Below are 21,076 nucleotides of genomic sequence, written 5' to 3' on the forward strand. Positions count from 1 at the left end.
TCATGGTCTAATGTGCATCGACTCTGGGGTTCCTTGACATGAAAAAGTTTGGGAACTCCTGTCTTATATCACTGGTACGTGCCACTGAAAAACAAATCTGTTCATATGAATGGCACTATTATGAGGCCCAGTGACTTTATCTGTGTAGCTCAGTTTTTAACGTGAAGTGACATGAAGTGCAAATAGGGCTACTGTAGGATTAAAGAAAACTTAAGTTATCTATGAAATATCTGAAGCCTGCTCTTGCTGAATGTTTGATAGCTTCAAACAGATATCCTTAAGGCTCTTCTGACATTGTTAAGAAAAACAATCTAGGTCCAAGTAGATGTTTGGGCGCACAAAGCTAGTATTTTATGTCCAGTGTGTATGATTGAGTGGCATCTAGTGGTGTAATTGCAGATCGCAACTTTGTCGCTTTACCCTCCTCTTTCAAAGACGAAGGAGAAACTACGGTAAAATGCGTGGAAAATTCCTGTATCTAGAGCCAGTGTTTGGTATGTCCCTTCTGGACTACTGTAAAACATTGGCGGTTCAACATGGCGGACTCCATGGAAGGCGTCAAGTGGCGTCTCTTTAAACGGCTCATTCTAATAAAATCATAACAATTCTTATATTCAGGTGATTATACACTAATGAAAACATACCTATGAATATTATATTCCATTTCTGCCAGTAGATCCTAATTGTTAGACGCTGGACCTTTTAACCATGAACTTGATCATTCCCTTACCTCCACCTATAGATGTATTTGTGTAACCATAATCATACCTCAAACACACAACCAGAAAACACTCACATGAGTTAATTATTCATATGGCGCTATCAAATGCCCGGTTTAGCCATTTAGGTATGAGGACTTGATGTTAAGTCTACCACGTAGCAGCAGGTCTATTATGACCTTTTTTTCCTCGTTGTGACCTGTGTTTGTTTCTTTACAAGGAATTCCATTAACAAAGAAACTGCCATGCTGGAGCAATTAGGCAAATGCTATATTTACCTAATAGCCCTGTATATGGCTATAAGGGAAACAAGTCTCTATAAAATAGTTTCCCATCCTAATGAGGGATTTCAGGGCAGGAGAGAATGCAAGTGTCCTATCCAAGGAGTCAAATTTGGTAATTACTGAATATTTACAAGGTTAAATAATAAGCTGACATGCCAGTAACAAGCAGCAAGACTCCCATTTGTTAAACAAGCAACGTGACCACAAGATGTTAAAGTGGTGCGGATATGATGATGCGTGGAGATAAAATAGCTGAAAAATGTTGCAATTTCTGGACAATTGTTAGCAAGACATTGGGAGTTATTGTTCATGTGAAACAGTCAAAGAAAAGATAATTTGACACAGAATTCACCCTGTCTCCCTGGTCTCTTTGTACAATAGTTATGGAATGCTGAATGTTTTGAAGTTTTGCAATATTGGGAGACCCAGAAATGCCTTTGAAAATTAGAAATAAGTAACAGAGTTTTTGAGATTCTTTAAAGACATAACTGTGCACATGGAATTACGCTACAAAATCATGACTTGAACATGTTGAATCCCCCCCAAAACAATCTGTTTCAGTTTTAAACAGAGTTGCTAACTTAGAACAAAACTTTAAACAAGTGATAAGAACAGAATGCAGAGTATATTTCGATATTATGCATTGGACAGATTGGTGTTTTGTTGAATCTGATGACAAACCGCTTAAAGGATAGATTCAAACACACAAACTATACTCAGAACACTTACAATGTAATGGAATGGACTCACATGCCCATATGTACATTGAAAGGAGCTTGTTCATTGTAATTGTTTCTCCTGTACACACTAGCCACAAAGAGACCACGCTCTTAAAGCATGATGCGTGTCCAGTCTGAACTAATTTCATGTGTCATAACTAATTTCAACTGGTATACTATCTGTTCAGTAATGGTTTTGTTTTAGGGGCCTCTGAGACTGCTGAACTGGATGACCACTGGTCCATTTCAAGGCAAAATTACTTCCAAAGGCAGTTTACTGACTATAGAGTAAACATGTAGCTGTCCGTAAACATCCAAAAAAGACATTTAATCCAAAATATGAACCTTCTATATTCTATTGACTGCCTTTGTGCCTGTGTTAAAAAATCAATGATACACTGATGTTAGTCTTTGTTGTCTAACTCGTCATATCTAAACGGCTGCACTCAGTAGAGTGTAACTCCTTGCCTCCTCTCAGCTGTCCTAATTGACTTTAAGGACTCTCTCACACTGTGTGTCTGTGTGTATGTGTGTGTGTGTGTGTGTGTGTGTTAGGCCTATAATAACTATAATCACCGTTGGCTGCATGCAGCTTCCCTCCTCACTCTGTTTTAACCAGACCGGCAGATAAAAATACACTTCCAGCACAAACTACGCTGAGGAGTGGAAATATGTTCATGCATGTGTGTGTTTGCATTTTTAAGTACATTTGTTTAACTATAACCATACTTGTAAGGACCATGGTGGATTTTGGAACTTGTCAGATGTGTGTGTTTAAGGAAAAATGGACAAAGAGAAGAGACCTTTATTTGTGTGCATCCTGTGCTCTTAAGAGAGGGTGAGAAGGACCAAGGAAAAGGCTGTGTATGTGTGTGTGTGTGTGTGTGTGTGTGTGTGTGTGTGTGTGTGTGTGTGAGAGAGTGTGTGTGTTTGCGTGTGGTGGGCCAGCAGCTTGTTTCATGTGGTTGGTGATAAACTGCTGTGACATTTCCCTACTCTAAATCTCTTAAAGAAATGGGGAGGAGATGGCTTGGGAAAGAGAAGATAGTCTGAGAAAGTACACACTCAGAAGCACGCACACACACGCTTACACATTTTTGCATATGCGTAAATGGTCACACGGAGTGTAGTCTACCCTTATCTGTGTCAAATATGTTACTTTTAGGGCATTACTTACAAGACCTCTCACACACACACACACACACACACACACAAATGCCAAATTCATTCCCGCTCACTCACTTAAGTCTTAAATACATCCCATGAGAAAAGTTTGCATGTAGTTTAATGTTTCTAACTTTATTCTCAGGGAAGACTAATAGCTGCCCATGCTTATATACAGGCTAGTAATTATTGATAATTAGTCCTGGGAAATTACTTGATGCCCATTACATATAATCTGACTTCTGTTAAACACCTCAAACCATGTCATATCAGGTATATTTTCAACAATAATCACAAAATGTGTTGGTATTTAAAATCTTAATCTTAATTTAGTATCTGACATCATTGAAGCACCTTATTCAGACTGCCTGCTGTTGTCCGATTAAACATTTAAACAGTCTGAATATTCTTTAATCTGTGGTCGGACCATAATCACAGACTTGTCTTTTCATGCATACTGCATGCACAACACTTAGCGTAATATCTTTGGCAGACTTACATCACAAGATTTCTTCCAGATTGTGGCGAAATTGAGTAATTCCAAACAAATTTAGATGTAGGTGAAAACTTGTGCTTGATATTGAACGTTTGGCTGGGGAACGTTAATGTGGTTTCACCCATTGTGTGTAAACAACAAGTGAAGTTAATATCCCCTGAAGTATTTTCTTATTTCCTGCGCAGGCCAAGTGCTCCGAGTCTGCCTTAAGGTAGCGTGACATCATTGTGCTCTTTATAATGGTTGCTAAGACTTTCTAATATGGATGAATGAAAGAGTTATTAGACACACCAGGCCCCACACACATGAAATCAATACATGTTTTCTCTCTTTTCTCCATCTCCCTGTCGATGAGTAATGCCTGATACAGACCAATATAAAAACAATACCTCATCCGAACAATATGCCAGCATCGGCTCCCAAACACCATGTGTTTGGCTTAGGATCCCCTGCCTTTCTAAACTTCATTCAATAAATCAGCATGCGGTTGATCCCTCATTTGGACAAATAAACTCTGATAGTTACTCAAAGTTATGTCTTGATGTAGCTCACACCGGAGTTTACGAGATATGCTTTTCTGTCAGGATGGAGGAAATGCAGACTGGAATAAACATGCTGGATTAATGCTGGCCGACTGTAAATGATGACTGATGGGCTGGAGTCAGGACTGTGCATATGTTTGTGTGTGTTTGGGTATTCTTGCTACCGAGTGCATAATTCTGTACCTTTGTTTACTCTTTGCATGTTTACTCACATATCTGACGTTGCTCATTAGTGCTGGGTGTGTATGTCCATGCATCTTCTGTACAATACAGCCTGTCAGTGTGTGTTTGCCTTTCTTAGCTAAGAGTTTAGACTTCCTTTTCCAACTGTATATTTGCATTTGTGTGAGTGTATAAACTGGTTTAAGCGTGCTGAATTTTCACAAAATACGCTTGTTGATTTTTGAAAAAGATACAAGTGGTTTAAACTAATTTCCTCTTGGAATTACGCACCCAAAAGTTGCCATTCGTCCTGCTGAAAGTCAGCCATTCTTCTCATGATACAAACTGAAGAGGAAAATGGGGGGAATATGTAAATTATCTTCTCGTTGAGCACCAGAATCCTTTAAAGGTCCAGTGTGTAACATTTAGGAGACTATATTGGCAGAAATGGACGGTAATATTCATGTAGGTACGTTAAATTCATATAGTCGCCTGAATATAGGAATGGTCATGTTTTTATTACTTTAGAATGAGACGTTTTTATCTACAGACGCTGCAGGTCGCCTTCCATGGAGTCAGCCATGTTGAACCACCATGTTTCTGCAGTAGCCCAGAAGGGACAAACCAAACACTGGCTCTAGATGGGGGTGTTCATGTTTTTCCGCCTCCGTAGTTTCTCCTTTGTGCTGGGAAGAGGAGGGTGAAGCGAAGGAGTTGCAATCTGCAATAACCTCACTAGATGCCACTAAATCCTACTCACTGGACCTTTTAATTAGGAAAATATATACAAAGAAAAGGTTTTTGACTTTCACCAAGTTTTCATTTTTATGCACGTGTACATGAATGTTATCCGTTAGCCAAGTGCTTTCAGCCAAGTGCATGTTTCAGTTCAACCTATCATCTGTATGTGTGTTTGTGTAAAGAGCCGGTATGACACAGATTAATGGCTAAAATACAGCTGCATGTCTAAACATTTTCTTTGAAAGAATATTTAAAGGAAGGTCATGCCAAAACAATTCGAAGTCCACATGGCAGGCCAGACGTCATCTCTTTTGATACATCTTCTTTAGTCCTCCTTAGCATTCTCTGTCTTTTCTTAAGTATCTATCTCACTCAATCCGTCTTGTCATTCTGGGTCTCTTATAATCTCTGTTTCCTCTCTCTTCCACCTCCTTTCTTTCCTTTCGTTTCCCTTCCATTTTCTTATTCCTGCTCTCCTTCTCTGCCTCTCAAATCAGCCACTTTTTCCTTTCGACCCCCCCCTCTCTCAGGAGATGTCACTCTTAACATCGTCAGACAGAAAATATAAACACACATATCTGTGTGGAGATGTTCTCTCTCCTTCACTTTGTCCCATCTGGAAAACCTTACATCGACCCAAAAACATGACAACACACACGGAGCAGGGAAGAGAGAAGAGGAATATGCATTACATTGGGAGCGCCACTGGAAAGACAGACGAGAAATGGAGAAGATATTCACTGAGGGGTGGACGAGGGATGGGTTGTTAATAGTTTGTTTTGGCTCACTAGATTGTGACATTTGTGAAATGCTGCATGTCTTCAACTTTTTAAACGTTTGGTTCATGCCAGATTCATTTGTACAGGGCTTGTTTATACAACCAATTTTTTTAAGAGTGCAAATGTCTCTCTCGTTATTTGAAATCTCTCTATTTCCATCTGGCAAGCAGCTAGTTTCTCTGTTTGCACTGTCCAGAAAATGAGATTAATCTGGTGTTTCTTCCTTTCGCTTGACCCTCCAGGTCAGCCTGGCTGTGGATAGGTTTTCCCAACTCGTTGGTTGTTCCTCAGTTTGAAGACTTTTTTTTAAAGAAATGACTACTGCAACTATATTACTGATGATTCTTTTTCTCTACATTGACATTCACTGTTTCCCTCTTGTCCACTGCAGAGTGAGATTCGCATTTTTGCTGGTCTTGCTTCTGAATTGTGCATTTGTTCAGTTATGATAGTAACTGTTGTTCTCTTCTCTGTGTCTTTATGTCCATCTCTATAGTCATCTGGAGGACAACCAAATCACCGTTGTCGAGAGAGGAGCCTTCCAAGACCTCCGACTGCTGGAGAGACTGTAAGTATACAATCTTATGCTGCTACCTGTTGTGTGTGAGTGAGAAAGAAAACTGTGAAAGCTAAACAGCTGATGCAAACTTAAAGGTATTTTAAGCGTGTGAGAAAAAGCCACGGGCTTCAAAATGCACACACATAAACATCCCAAAATATGCACGGATGCACGCCTGCAAACGCAAATTCTCACACGTGCAAATATTTGAACTACTGCTGCCGATTCCATTTCATTACACATACACACAACTTTGACTTGCTGTTGTCCATTCTCTAAAGCACACATTCACAATCACACAAAGACACACAAAGAGTGTACCTGGATAATACTCAAGTCCATTCAATTCACACACAACCTTGGAATCTCTCATACATATTGCCGTGTTCTCTGTGTGTGTGTGTGTGTCTGTCAGCTCGCACCAAGGCTCTAGTCAATAGAATCAAGGTGTCAGTGCACAACACAACACTTCCCACACACACACCTGCATGTTTATGACTCTGCGTTTGAGGGATGACAGGCAGCTCTGCAGGACGACATGCTTCCATGTTTGTGCTTTACATAATGTTTATGATGATGTTAATGAAAATTTTTTTTTTTTATAGCTGTGGCTTTCAGATGGTGTAACATACCTTCTAGCTGCCATATTGGAGCTCTTCAACTGATGAGGACAGCATTTCTAAACTTAGGAACTGGCTGTCTTAACAGTGCTGAATTCACATAGCTGGGCAGTTGGACAGGAGCCTAGAGTTTCTTCACTGATATGTCTGTTCAGGTTGTTTCACAGATAATGTCAGTTTATTCATTGTTTAAAGCACACTAAGCTATTTTAATTTGCCACTATCTTTCCACAGTGTACTTACACAGTCTTATAATGTCACTTGAAGACAGGTGACAGCAAACCCATCTGACACTGGACAGATGAGACGCTGAGTGGCAGCAACATGTGGATCTTTCTAAATGGAGATTACACATCCAGTAGTGAAAGTGAGAGGTGATGGGCTGCTTTAGTGTTAAAAGGCTCTTTAATGTGGTGTGTCAGGAAGGGTCAGAGGTAAGGGGTGAGGAGGCAACAGGTGGCAACTTTTCTTTTTTCAATCTTAATGTATTTCTAACTTAAATTGCATATATATTATATATACACATTCACATAGTGTATGGATGACATTTAGTATTTGGCCTGAAGTCAGTCTGAGGAGAAGACACAAGTTAGTCTCTTAGTCTCTGTTTCTGTTGAAAATATTAAGGAGAGAAACTCTTTAACTACTACTGCTGAAGTGATGATAATAATGGGGCTCCGGATTTACTTTAGTGATAGTGAAATGCTTTTTAAAATGCTTAGTTGACAGGTCCTCTGATGTTGTGCCTGTCAGGGTGAAAGTTTAGGGGTGAGAGGTTACGGCGCTGAGACTGTGTGATTTATGGCGTCACAATGTGAAAAACATGGAGTTTAAGTAGCCATCTCCTTGGGTGAGGACATTCATGCATGTCAACACATGAATTATGAAGTCATGGTCATTTGTTAATTTAGGCACTCAGAGTTGGCTTATAAGGGAAAAATGTTGTAGAACGCAGAAGCTTCTAATCGGTGGATAATTTACAAAAAGAATAGGGTATTTTTTATTTTGTTTTCTCAGAAAAATATATCAAACCTCGGGTTTTGGAGGGCTGGCCCAGTGAGATTAGTTCTTTTCAGTCTCCAAACCATTTCTGCTGGACTTCGTTGTGATTCTGACTAATAGGGATAATTTTCCAATTTTTAAAAATATAGTGCCCATGGACTTGTGGTCTGGTAACATTTCAAAGGTTCCAAGTAGAATAAACTCGTCATTATTATTTGAAAATACACAAAGGATTCTTCTCTTAAAAACCATAACTGTTTTGTGAGCGAACGTCTTAAAATGACTCATAACTGTAATAGTAGCCGGTGACAGTACCAGCAGTCATTTTCTAGGAGCAAGGGTCAATTATTTCAAATGGTGGATATCTCTTTTTGGACTGCAGCTCTCTTTCCATTGGTGCACAAAGGAGTGAAAGTCAGGGTCTTATTATCATTATCACAGGGGTTAAAAGGTTGGTGTCTGTGTCTTCTCCAGCACAGATTCTACTTTGTGACCCCGTGACCCTCCACCCTCCTTTTCTTTTCTTTTTCCCCCTCCACGCCTCATTTCTCAGCACAAATGCTTTGGTAGCTTGATAACACTTTCACTCCCTCTCGTCACACTGTCTTCATCTATCTCTGCTGCAGCCAACCCCGCCCTCCTTCTGCACACACTCACACAAGAAGACACATGTTTCTCTTACACACTCTATCTCTTGCTTTGGCCTCACACACGTCTACCTGTTGGTCAACACCATTCTTTCACTCTCTCCATCTTCCTCCGCCTCTCTTTCCGTTGTGAATAATTGCCATGTGTTCATTTCATGCTTAGTTCAAGTTTCTTAAACAAGGAATGGAATTTTACACGTATTATATGAGAAGCTGCTCTGCTGTTTTCTTGTCCAGAAAGGTTGTCTGAAATATTAATTAATGAAAGCCAGCCCAGCTTACTGTTACTTTTAGTTTTTGTTGTGTATAATATAAATCTAATTTTTTCGTCAGTTTTCATTTTTTATATGTTCCTGAAAACTTGGATTGCAGAACGGAAATCCTTTCACACTTGTTGTCTTCACCAGTATTAGTGGATAAGCTATCAGTTTTAGTAATGAGAAAAAGAAATAAATATGAATTCTTTGGCAAAGCTCTTGCATTTTTGTCCTATCTGTCAGGTTGATTTTATTTAGGCTTATCTGTTTAGGATTATTTCTGCCATTTGGATACTCACTAGTGCACTTGGCACTCTTTTAATCCTCTATTTGATGCTACAGTCCTTTTCTTTTCAGGTGACAAAACAGTTTAGATATTGACCAAAATTTAAGAGTGGTGCCAATAAAGTGAGTTCCCTCCGAAAAAGCCTTTTCTTTACTAAAAACATCTTTCAGTGAAGATTACAGGAAAACTTTCACTCCCACTCAAATCACATGTGGGGTTGATAGTGATAACTGGCTTCACAGAGCGTACAGCACGATAACCTGTAACTGACACACACACACACACACACACACACACACACACACACAAAACACAGCATGATAACCTATAGGTCATGATCGCAGGAAGCCAGACAGACTTTCTCATGAGTTTGACCTTTGAACCATGAACTCGCTGAACTACAAGACGATGCAGTTGCCTGTTTGGTGATAGTTCAATCAACACAAGAGCATAAATCGGAGTGATTTATGAGCTTGTGCTTTTGCCCATTTCTGCTCATGTTGAGGTGAGTTTAACAATATGAAACCAGTTTCCTTTTCTCTCCACAGTCGTCTGAACAGAAACAAACTCCAGTTTCTCCCAGAGCTTCTCTTCCAGTCCAACCCCAAACTAGGACGACTGTGAGTACACCTTTCCTGTTTTTCCATCCCTCCATCCAGTGATCGTACTTTCCTCAACTCTCCCATCCCTCTCTCTTTCTCTCTCTCTGACATTTTCTTTCTCTTTTGATGTGTTACGCGATCCTTTTGAAAAACACGGCCCACGGTGCAATGTCAGAACTTTTATCCGGGTTGAGGGTTCAAGTCCCGCGCCAGGTGACACAGTGCCGCACTGTGCTCCTGTCGAGAGGCGAAAAAGAGTGTATGGGTGTGTATGTATGTGTGTGCGTACAATTTTAAGAGGTGAAAGTGTGCCTGGAGTGAATGTTTTGCTTGGACCTGTGAGGAATTTTTATTCAGGAATATGGAGTTTTCCCAGAGTATTCAGAGTGTAAGAACAGGTCACACTGATGCAGAGAAGCCTCCCACTTGCCCTCCTTCTCTCTCATATTCATCTCACATTCCCAGACATACTCACTCTCTCTCTCTCTCTCTCTCTCTCTCTCTCTCTCTCTCTCTCTCTCTCTCTCTCTCTCTCTCTCTCTCTCTCTCAGTCCCATCGGTTCACCTACCCTGTCTCATTTTCTTCCCCTGTGCTCTCTCTGTCTGCACTCCTTATTTCCACTCAGGTTTTCTATTTGTCTTATCCTCAGAGGGTCTCTGTCAGCTTAGGTTGAAGGTTGAAACACCTTCTAAACTTTATAGCTGTTTGTATTGGGCTGCCTTCAAGTAAAGCTAGAAGTAGACCCTGTGTGTGTGTGTGTGTGTGTGTGTGTGTTTGCGGGTGTGCACGTGAACCTCTTGTGGATGCTTGCTTTTCCCTGTATGTGACTGCAGTTATTGTGTGCATTCTTGAGCTTACATATCATGTATGTGTAAATGTGTGCATGCATGCACCATATAAATATACTGTCTCTGCATATCAGTGTGTTCATGTGCGTCTGTGTGTGTTGCAAGGTGTTAGGATAGGGAATACCAGCGCTGGGACATTAAACTTCTCACTTCTCTCACTCTCTTTTATAATGTTTCCATGAGGCAGAACGGCTGTGGAAGCTACTGTAACCTTTCTTTGTTGAAAAAGTATATTCTTCTGGTCTGTTTGTAGTTTTTGACATTATTGGAGTTTTATGTGTTTTATGTTATCAAAAGGTGAATTAGACCAGCGAACATTTAAAAGGAATACACCTCTAAAAATTTACTTCTGTAGCCTTGAAAAGTGGGTCTGAAAAGTTAACTTTGTAAAGGAGAAACTTGCTACCTGTCAAGCCTCCAGGTGTTGGGTGGTGACTATTTCATACCGAAAATGGTTTCCTAAATGTGACATTTACACAAATGCTGCCTCACAGTATGCTTCAGTTAGAGAACTTACTTTGAAATGAACAGTGAAGTCTGCGGTACATCGCCTCTTCTGTTTATAGTATGCCTCTTCCAGCATTAACAAGGGTCTTATCTACAATAATTAACAGTAACTAATAGGTTTCTATCCACTGAAACCTGTGTTTGCAATGTTTAGGTGTTCAGATAAACTGAGGGATTCAGGCAATTCCTCTACATCTTAGGTGAAAAAAAAAACCTCTAAAAACTCCTTGGAATATCTAAACAAAGTGCACTGTCTTTCTTATAGCATGAAAAGTTGAACTGGTTCTCAATGGGCAGTTACAACATGCTCTTTAGGCTTACAAATTATTGAAAAAAAGTTAAATTTGTTTCGAAACAGAGCAAAGGAATTTTAAAAACCCCCAACAGAAACAACAAATACTGTAATAATAATAGTGGTTTATGATGATGACAATAAATTAACTTGTATTTTCTGTAGCTCTTTCTCAAAATGATCTCTTGTGTTGGCAGAAAAACCACAAAAAGATGAAATCTTCTCAGTGGGGTGCACACTGTGAAACCTCCATTTTAAAGTTTGGACAGACGGATCGTGTGTTTCATATGTTTGTGGTGATGCGTGATGTATTGCTGAAGACAGCAAAGTAGACTGTTATGGCTGAGAGCAAATTGTCATTTACGTCAACTGTGGCTTCCAGGATCACACACAGTCAAAACCCCCTCATGTGAACATCAGGGACACACACAGTGACAGAGACAAACACACAAACACATGTACTCCACAGTCCTCACTATGTTTACTTCTTCTTTCCAACCTTTACTCTTGTTCCTCATGAGTGACAGTCTTATTTCCTCCACCGCCTGGCTTACTATTCTATAAAACCTCTAATTGGTCTCGATAGCTCTTATTTATCGCTGTTCGAATATGGATCCCTATAGAGCTCTCAGGCAACTCAGTAAGAGAGTGGAAAGGGTGAACATGTTCCAAACTTAACATTATAAATCTCATGTTCTTTATATCCCTACTTTGCCATCAGCACAATCTAAATTACAGTGTCTGGAGTTTCCTCCTGATCTTTATTTTTTTTTCTTCTTTCCACTTTTCTCGTTTTTCTCCTCCATCTTTCGGTGCTTTTTATCCCGTCCTGTCCGACGCACTTTGCCGCGATTTGAGGAAGTGGTGGTAATGTAAATAGCGAGGTATGTAGATGAGGCAGCGTGCCAGAGATAAAGACAGGAGAAGAAGAAATGGAGGTAGAATGACAGCGGAAAAGAGCAAAAGTCAGAAGGGAGGGAGCCTGAAAGGGAGAATAACAGCAGGAGAGTAAGAAGGAGGAGACAGGGAGGTTTGCTGGTGGCTTTCTGGTTTGGGTTCGTAACCTTCCTCTCTGTCAGCCTCGGTTAGATATTAAATGATGGCAGTGTGATAGGAATTACCTCTTAACCCCCCTATTAAAGCCCTGTGGTCTGAGGTTTGGAGACGGGAGGAGAGGGAAGGAGCTGGACTAGCATTAAGGGAAAATAGGCATGGATTGGAGGTTCTGCTCATGGGGAGGGTGGGAGGTAAGGGCAAGAGGTATCAGGCTGGATAATAGTTTTTTTTCGAATCGAAGAGGTTGTCTTTGTGTCATATTGGAAAATCTTCTAATTGAGCAGTGAGAGCGGATGGCGAGTGACCGACGAAGACAGATGAATGATAGGTATTGGGGGAGGTCACGTGAAGTAGGGAGATGGATGGATGAAAGGTGCTTGGTAGGGGGCAGAGAAAACAAAGATAGGGATGGCGAGATAGATGGATTGTGGACTGGAGTCTGTGGGTTTCAGTGTGTGCAGTCTGTGGTTGTTTCCCCCCACAGTTTGCAGAGACTGTGGTCGCACAGCACATGCACCCAGACACACACACACACACACACACGCACACACACACACACACACTCACACACTCACACTAAGATCAAGCTCTGAGTAGAATACATTTGCAAGAAAGGCAATGAGTTTCTGGTTTGAAAAGCAACAATCACGATGGCTCGGACGGAAAAATGCGAGCCACTGGTTAGAGGGCTTTCTGTGCATCAGTGCACATAACAGTGTACCAGAGAGGTTTACTTTGCTAAGTGACTTGATGGCTGTTAGTCTCCTGTCTAATAACACTGACCCAGACTCAGCCTCATCCTGTTATCTTCACTCTCCGCTCTGGCAGTTTGTGCGTGCACGCGCATGCTTTATGTGTGCATGCCTGTGAAAGTGTGTGAGTGTATGTTCTGTGCAGGGCCCCCGCATTTGAACCAGAGCCAGTGATACTCATGAAGCAGCATCATTCTCCCCCATTAAAGCAGCTCAGGTTACAGCTGATTGGTTTGCATGAGAGGAGAGGGGTGCGATGAAGAAGAAAAATGAGAGTAACGTCAGACTTGAGAGAAATTTCCTCTGCTCCTTCACCACTTTAGCTCCAGTAGGACTTCAGAGGCTCAGTGTTACATAATGTAGGAGGTGATTTTTGACCATGATTCAACTTTTATGGACACTGAAATAAAAGCACTGTCTTGTAGAGATGCAGAACCTGTGTTTGTTTTACAAACTGCCAATATGTTATTTAAGAATGCAGCTATATGACATATAGTCCATGCCTTAAAACATTGCTGAACTCTACTGTTTAAAGCAAGACTAGCTTTGAAAATACCAAATAGTACAATAAACAAGCAAACAATTTTTTACAAATGAAAAGTTAAATTCATTAAAAATAAAACGTACCATTTTTAAATTCAATAAATACTCTCGGGGGTTTTGGTATAGCCCCCCTTAAGCACCGAGTAGTGAGTTTTGTTACGTGCAACTTACTGTCATAGCTTTAATAAACAAAATCAACTCATCAAATGTCAAGAAAGGAAAATAGAACACAATGCATTCCAACTCGACAGAAACTAAATAAAGTTATCAAACTAGTCAAAATAAACCCTAAATTCAACGCAGTTGGATGTGCAAATACACTGGCTCTACCATTGTTTTTCCTCTCACTCGTTCTTTGGCTCAGTATGTGTACTACTGTGCTGCTGAATCTGTCACTGAGCAGCTCTCATTCTTTGGAGACAGAGCAGTAAATTAGCAAAATAAAATGACAAAAATGTCCCCAAAGATTCGCCCAAAAAAAACACAAGTGTAGATAGCCGATATATATTAGAACCCTGATTCAGAAGTGCATATGTATATAGCTATATAGAAAAAACTGACAAAAGAACCCAATAAACTTAGCCATCAGATTTTAGTTTGGTAGCATGATCTTGTGTAGTAAAGCTTTCAGATTATTCCTGTTATTTAACACTGCTGCTGTTCCCCAACGTCCTCACTGCACCTATCAAGTGCATCACAGCAGGGACACAAGCAGCTAAACATTCAGCCTAAAAGGGTTTTTTGGAGGCTTAATGGAAAGAAAAGTGAGTTCCCGTCCAGAGGGATGCTGGTGAAGGATTTTATCCAGTCAAAGTGTCCCTAATCCCTACATGTTCACTCACTATGGGTCAGTCTGGGTAACAGCATTAGATACATTCCTAAAAAGTTAAAGTGTAGCTAAAGGCTACGGAAAAAAGAGATAGCTGTGGGGAAGAAACTGGATTAAACAGGAGTAAGAAAGGGAAGGGTGGATGGTCCACAAATCATGACTCAGATGGTTGGCAGTCTAAATCCCTGCACTGCTGAGTGGACAGTAATGAGACATGCTCTTCAGCACCATTAGGTTACCCCTTGAGCAAGGCACTTAACCTCTAAATGCTTCAGTGGTGCTCCCAGATGTGAAAGTGTGGAAGTCACCCTCCCCCAGTTACTGTAAATACAACTTCAAGGGAAAAGCTGGACAGAGAGAGAGAGGAATGAGAGAGGGAGGGAAGGCCAAAGAGAGCAGGGGGTCATTTGAGATGTCTTTTCCTCCTAATTAAGTTAATGGAGAAAGACGAGGAGGCTGCCTTTAATCTTGGCTAATTGTCCATTTAGAGGCGACTGCCATAGTTTACCTGCTGGAATGTTACGGTTAGTATTACAGGAAGTGGGTGTACTCGGTGTGAGCGGTGATTGGCCGCGACAGACGGGCAGCGATTGGTGGGAATGGTCCGAACTCATGTGTGTCTCCTTCTCATCATGGACTGGTTCACTCATTTACTTTCTTTTCCCTTTTTCTCTTTTTTTATATATGCATTCTCTCTGTTACACACAAACAGAACAAACAGCGTTGGTGTTTGCATTGTTGTCAGGAATTGTAAGATTGTTTTCTTGTCACTAAGATCCAGGCCCCTTTGTTTGGTTTTCACGCCACTGAGTGCTGGCGAGAAACAAATAAGTCACAAACACACACACACAGAAACACACAGAACTACATTTCTCTCTCTCACGCCACCTCTCCCACTGATTTAACACCACACTGGATGCAGAGTTGTGGGTCTGCGTGTGTGGGTCAGTGTGTGTGTGTGTGCGTGTGTGTGTGTGCGTGTGTGTTGGTGCATGGCAGACTTTTTACTAAACCACACGCCCACGACAGAACTTCCTAATAATTAAACATGACTCAGAAGTACAAACCATGGTATGCAGCTGCACCACAAGGCTTGTAGGACCTGACACGCAGCTGCACCACAGGGCCCATCCACAGCAGTGCACTGCATGTGTATTTCTAACAAGTTTATCAATCTTACTTACATTTAATCTCACTTGGCGTAATTGCTTCCTAGAACAAGGGGAAAACATGCCAGTAGGCTGAAATGGCAGTGGGTGTTCTGGCATGAAGCTGCACCAAGAGGCCCATAGGTTCCATGGCGGAGCTGCACCACAGGGCACACACTGAGAATCACTGGTATACTGGGAAGGGAATACTTTTACAGAAGGAACCTAACCAGAACTCCTCTAAAATAAGGCTGCTCTTAGTGGCTCGTGTGTGTAAGTGTGTGTGTGTGTGTGTGTGTGTTTCCCACAACCCAGACAGAAGTGCGATTTTGTCCCGGGACATATTTAGATAAATACACACTGCAGAGATATGGAAAACCAAGAGAGCGAGACAGAGAGAGCAAGAGAGAGAGAAAGAGGGAGAGAACCAATGATATCAGGATAATGTGAAGAGGTTTCATTCCACAAGTTTCATACATTCCTTCATGGCCTTGACAAAAATACGCTCTAATGTACTAACTACCTAAGTAGAAAATGTGATACTCAGTGTGTTTATATACATTTATTAAACAGGTTGCTGTTGGATTTGTGCAGTAACCTGATTTCTACAACATCATCTTAATAGGAAATCCAGTTTCTGTAATTAGGGTTGGGGATTAAAGATGTGATTTCTCCTACCTGAGACTTCTCCAGTACAAAATGTGTACCCACATCACTGTATCTGTGATTGGCTTCTTACAGGTATGCATGTGCAGGAGAAAGACTCCAGATCAGGACTAGGATCACTGTTACAGCAGTTCAGGGGAATAGAAGAAGAGATCATTACACATGAAATAGACTGGTATCTGTCGCTTATAGACACACTTCACAGTGACTTCTTCACTGACATTAATAGTGCTATTTCTAACTCTCATTTTAATGAACATCCTGCTGTTAAATTGACTTTGCTTCCCTCGCTTTGAGCGCTGTCCAAGTTTAGTTTTATGTGTGCACGTTTATATTTATGTATTTCAACTTATTGACGTGTGCACATTCGGTCTCACGCACCAGTTCTTTGCAAAGTTTGTCAATGAACCAAGTTAAGTCTGGATCCTGCTGTGAAAAAAGTCGAGAGGCCAAAAGTTATTGTCTTCTTATGTGGATGTGTGAAAAAAACCAGCCAAAGTGTTTCTTTGCAGGGTGAATTCACCAGCCAGGCAGTCTTAAAGTTCACATCAGCAACACCTTTCCCTTTCAGCTGCCTACTTTAGCAGCTATAGGCAGTTAGCTAGCTCGCCGTAGGGCCAGAACCCATGAAATGTTCGTGGGAGGCTGGGGGCCTGTAGATTTTCTTTTTGTTATGGCAAAGAATTTTTATATGCTCGCACTGAAATAGCACAGAGGCAGCATGTGGTAGTAATTTAACCTCGCAAATAAAGGTGAGTTGGATGGGGGAAGTAGCCACGGAGCTGCTAGTATAAATAATTAAAACTCACGGACTTTCCCCTTGACCTGTTTACTCTAACGGGGGATAGGGATGTGTGGAGGCAAATACTGTATATCTGTGGGTGTGTGTCTATTTGTGCATACGTATGTGATTGAGGCGCATGCCTTAAACGTGGGCAATTAGGGTATATATGTGTATGAATACACAGTATGTATGTGTGCGTATATTCTTATGCATGAACTTTTATGCATGCTAAATGTGTATAGTAATTTGTGTCTCTGCTTGAGTCTGCATATTTGCTCATATGTTTGTATACGTCTTGCATTTGTTTATACATGTCTACTTCTATACATGTCTCTGGCTTCGCTCGTGTGTGTGTCTGTACATATATTTAAGAGAGAGGCAAACTTGATACGGGGCCAAACGCACTCACACAGTGTTTGTTTAATCACAATTTAGGTTTACATGAGAACGCTAATCAAAAACAGACTCAGCTCCCTTGGAAAGCTGGAAGAGGAGGAGGAGGAGGAGGAGGAGGAGGAGGAGGAGGAGGAAGAATAGGAGAGGGATGGAGAAGAGAAGTGAGGGAGAGGAGGAGATGAATGGGGAGACATGAAGGGGAATGGGAGAATGTGAACAGGAGGGGGGGAAAGAAAACAAAACTGGGTGACAGGTGAGGTCAGAAGGAGGAGGGAAAGGGAAAGAGAATAAAATGAGAAATGGGAGATGAGGGGAGGCTGGAGGTAAAGGGCATTGTAGATACTATGTAAGTGTGTACTTTAAGAGAATAGAAACTTCTGTTGATTGTTATGTTTCCTACTTAAAGACTGGACTAATGATCTTGCTCTGATTTGAGGTGCTTTATTTTCCCTAAAGGATGTTTTAAAAACTGGCCTCTGGCCTGCTTTTGTGTGTGTGTTTTGATGGGTTGGCTTTTAGTAGTAAAAGCACAATGGAATCGTATACACACCACACTCCATCACACAAAAGTCAAACCACTAAACAAATGTAATGTCCCCCATAATTACATTCATGTGTATAAGATGATAGAAAAGACAGATTCTTTCCTCAACAAAGCTCTCAGTTTTATGTCACTGTTGCACTTTTTATAGTGGAACTCCGGACTGCTCGTTTTAAAAAAAAAATTCCGGGGCAGCACAGTGAATTAGTGGGTAAAGAAAGACTCGTAATGCAAAGGTCAAACTGAAATTCAGTGATGATCACCACACAGGAGAAAAATATAGTCAATCCAGCCAGAAGGTTCCCTGAACTCTGTCATATGTGACTTAAAGTTAGGTGTAAGATATCATAGTTTGATATAATTTCATTCTGTTAATCATGTTGTCTTGCTTTCTAGCGGTGGCTACCTGATTTCAAAATAAATCTCTTAAAGTGTTGTAGCAGTTGAAACCTGACCTACAGTGTAACTGCTGCTGTAGAGTTATAGTGATGTCGTCTCAGTGTGTCTGTCTTCAGTCTCCTCATGAATTCTTGGAAATGGTGTTTCCAGGTTATTTACTGTAAAGTGACATGCAGGCCTACAGTCAGTATAAATTCAAGCTCCAGCTCAGTGTGGGGCCACAAAAGTGCTGAAACCTCTCTGTGTCTGTATGTGTGTCATTAATACAGCTCTATACTCATGGGGAAGTCCAGGGAAAGAGGAAGTCCTGGAATATCTCAGTATCCCCAGGAATTACATCTATAATCGACAATTCTCACAATTTACGTTCAATATGTTCAGTGTCAATGCAGAAGGCCTCATATAGACAGGTGGAAATAACAGTGTTGCGGATGGGCCAGACAGTAATGTCAAGCACAGACATCGGCCAAATGGCTAGTGAATGTGAGTGAAGCTAATCTACCAGCCACTTGAACATCACATGTAACATTTGGCTGGTGAATGGTAATAATTTAGTTCCCTGACAACAGAAAGCAATCAATTTTAAAATGTAAGCATTGGTTATATAAAAGTGACCATAATTGGTTAGATCATTGATAATCATTGAATACTGACATTCTTATTTAGCTATAGGGATGACAGAATTTATTTTTTTTTTAAAAACAACCATAAACCAAACTACAGAAGCTTTAGATTTCAGTAGTACAGAAGTGTGAATCGTGTGTTCCATTTTAAGAAATCACATAAAAATGACTTTTATGGGTCAACAGTAGACGTGTAGAACATGGACTCAACTTGTTAGAGAGTGAGTAAATGTAGTTTGTTATTGAAATTAATTAATGTCAAGCAAGTCAGACTTCAAGTTTATCAGCTGCATCGATTCCTAAACTTTTAAGTAGGAATTTAGCTGAAAATAAAAACAAACAAAAAGAGCTTAGGTATTAGTCTCGGTTGTCAGAAAAGAGCTGAACATGTCCTAGAAACAGAGTGTGTGCAATGTGTTCACTCATTTCCTGATTGGGCTTAGAACTCAAGACATCACCCACATTTCACAAATATTGTTATGTGATGAACCTCTTTTTAGGTGTATCGGTGTTTAGTGAATAAAAGTCAGTGGAATTGTTTCAGTTCATATGTGCGTGTCTGAGTGTGTGTATTTGTGGGTAATATTTTGACTTTGTGGGAGGTCTACATAGCTACTGCTCTCGTTGTTGATCATTATTATGGCTACAGACTGTTGGAACTGGTTAACGTCACACACATGCACACACACACACACACACACACACGGACAGACACATGTAGGTGTCCAGAGAGTCATACTTTCTGTGTTTGGGCCTGTGCGTGTGTGTGTGTGTGCGTGTGTGTGTGTGTGTGTGTGTGTGTGTGTGTGTGTGTGTGTGTGTGTCAGAGGTTAGACTTGTGATTTATACTGTTTAAGTAAAGTCTGATTGTTACAAATGAACTTAAACTGTTATTATTGCTCTGGTGTAATCAGAGTCATACACTCTCACGCACATGGAATGACCCACAAACACTCTCTGTATCTTTCACACACACACACACACAGTCACATACAAAACTACAGATATACACATCGACCCACGCACTGTGGAGACACACAAACAAACCAGTTCTGTCGCTCTTTCCTTCTCTCCTCATCCGTCTTAGTGTCACACAAACACATTCATGCAAAGGAAGAGCTGTCACATGTGTTGCAACTGTTTCAACTCATTTAAGAAACTGTAATAGTTCCAGCTACATCTCTTGGTGGTGTAAGCCCTGCTTAAACACTATTACGACTATGCAGCGCTATCAGTGTTTCCCCCCTTTAGCTGGGTGTGAAATCTTCCTGTCCTGAGTAATTTGAACGTCTTTTATTACCGCTTTTATTGAGGATAAGTCATGCTCAGATCTTACCTAAAACACAAAACATTTTGAAAATAAATTCTTCCTAAACTGCAGCGTCATGCAGCGGAACTGCATAGTGAATCAGAGATTGTCTGTTTGTCATTATGTTACTATGGTGTAACATGCTGGCTATAAAGACCTGACTAACTAGGTCTAAAAGCTGGAAGTTTTTACATCATCCATGTACCACTACAGTTGAGTCAACAGCAAAAATAACAAACATAAGCTGCTACATGCAACATTTTAACATCACTAAATCATGTCCATATTGAGGCAGAAACATTAGAATAAACACTGCAAACAAAAAAAAAGCCCACCACCAAGAAGATTGGCAGCTTCAACACAGCCTCTAAACTGAATTTAACATTGTGTGCCACCTTGTCTGTTGGGCTGGAAATCTGCTGGACTGCTTTACATGACAAAACTAGACGGCGGTGCTGCTGTTCTTCCAGCGCAAATGGAGCTGTAGTTTGTAGAGTTTCAGATGGCAGTAGAAGATAGTAGAGTTAAAGACATTTGATAAATCACTTCCAACATGATTACCCTTTTAAGAGAAAACATTTGACTGAACAGCCAAAGATCCTCTTTGTGAATATAAGCAGAAGGGCTAATGGGAAAATGTGGTTCTTACTTTAAAAACATTTACATTAACTGTACCACAGATGCATGGCAGAGACTACCATTGTAATGGTAACTATACCAAGCTATCACAGTAAATTACAACATGTAAAATATATTCATATTTCGAGTACAATTTGCACCTGATAGAGAAAATATCACAGATT

General features: G+C 40.6%; 1 protein-coding gene across 1 annotated transcript in view; it reads left to right on the top strand.

Moving 5' to 3' along the window:
* Nucleotides 1-21,076, top strand: part of slit3 (slit homolog 3 (Drosophila)) — a 240,419-nt gene that overhangs the window by 18,467 nt on the left and 200,876 nt on the right. Inside the window, exons 3-4 of the mRNA XM_051419431.1 lie at nucleotides 6,103-6,174; nucleotides 9,526-9,597. Coding sequence (XP_051275391.1) covers nucleotides 6,103-6,174; nucleotides 9,526-9,597 — 144 coding nt within the window. The remainder of the gene's footprint in view (nucleotides 1-6,102; nucleotides 6,175-9,525; nucleotides 9,598-21,076) is intronic.

This window comes from Dicentrarchus labrax, unplaced genomic scaffold (genome assembly GCF_905237075.1).
Source record: "Dicentrarchus labrax unplaced genomic scaffold, dlabrax2021, whole genome shotgun sequence".
NCBI lineage: Eukaryota > Metazoa > Chordata > Actinopteri > Moronidae > Dicentrarchus > Dicentrarchus labrax.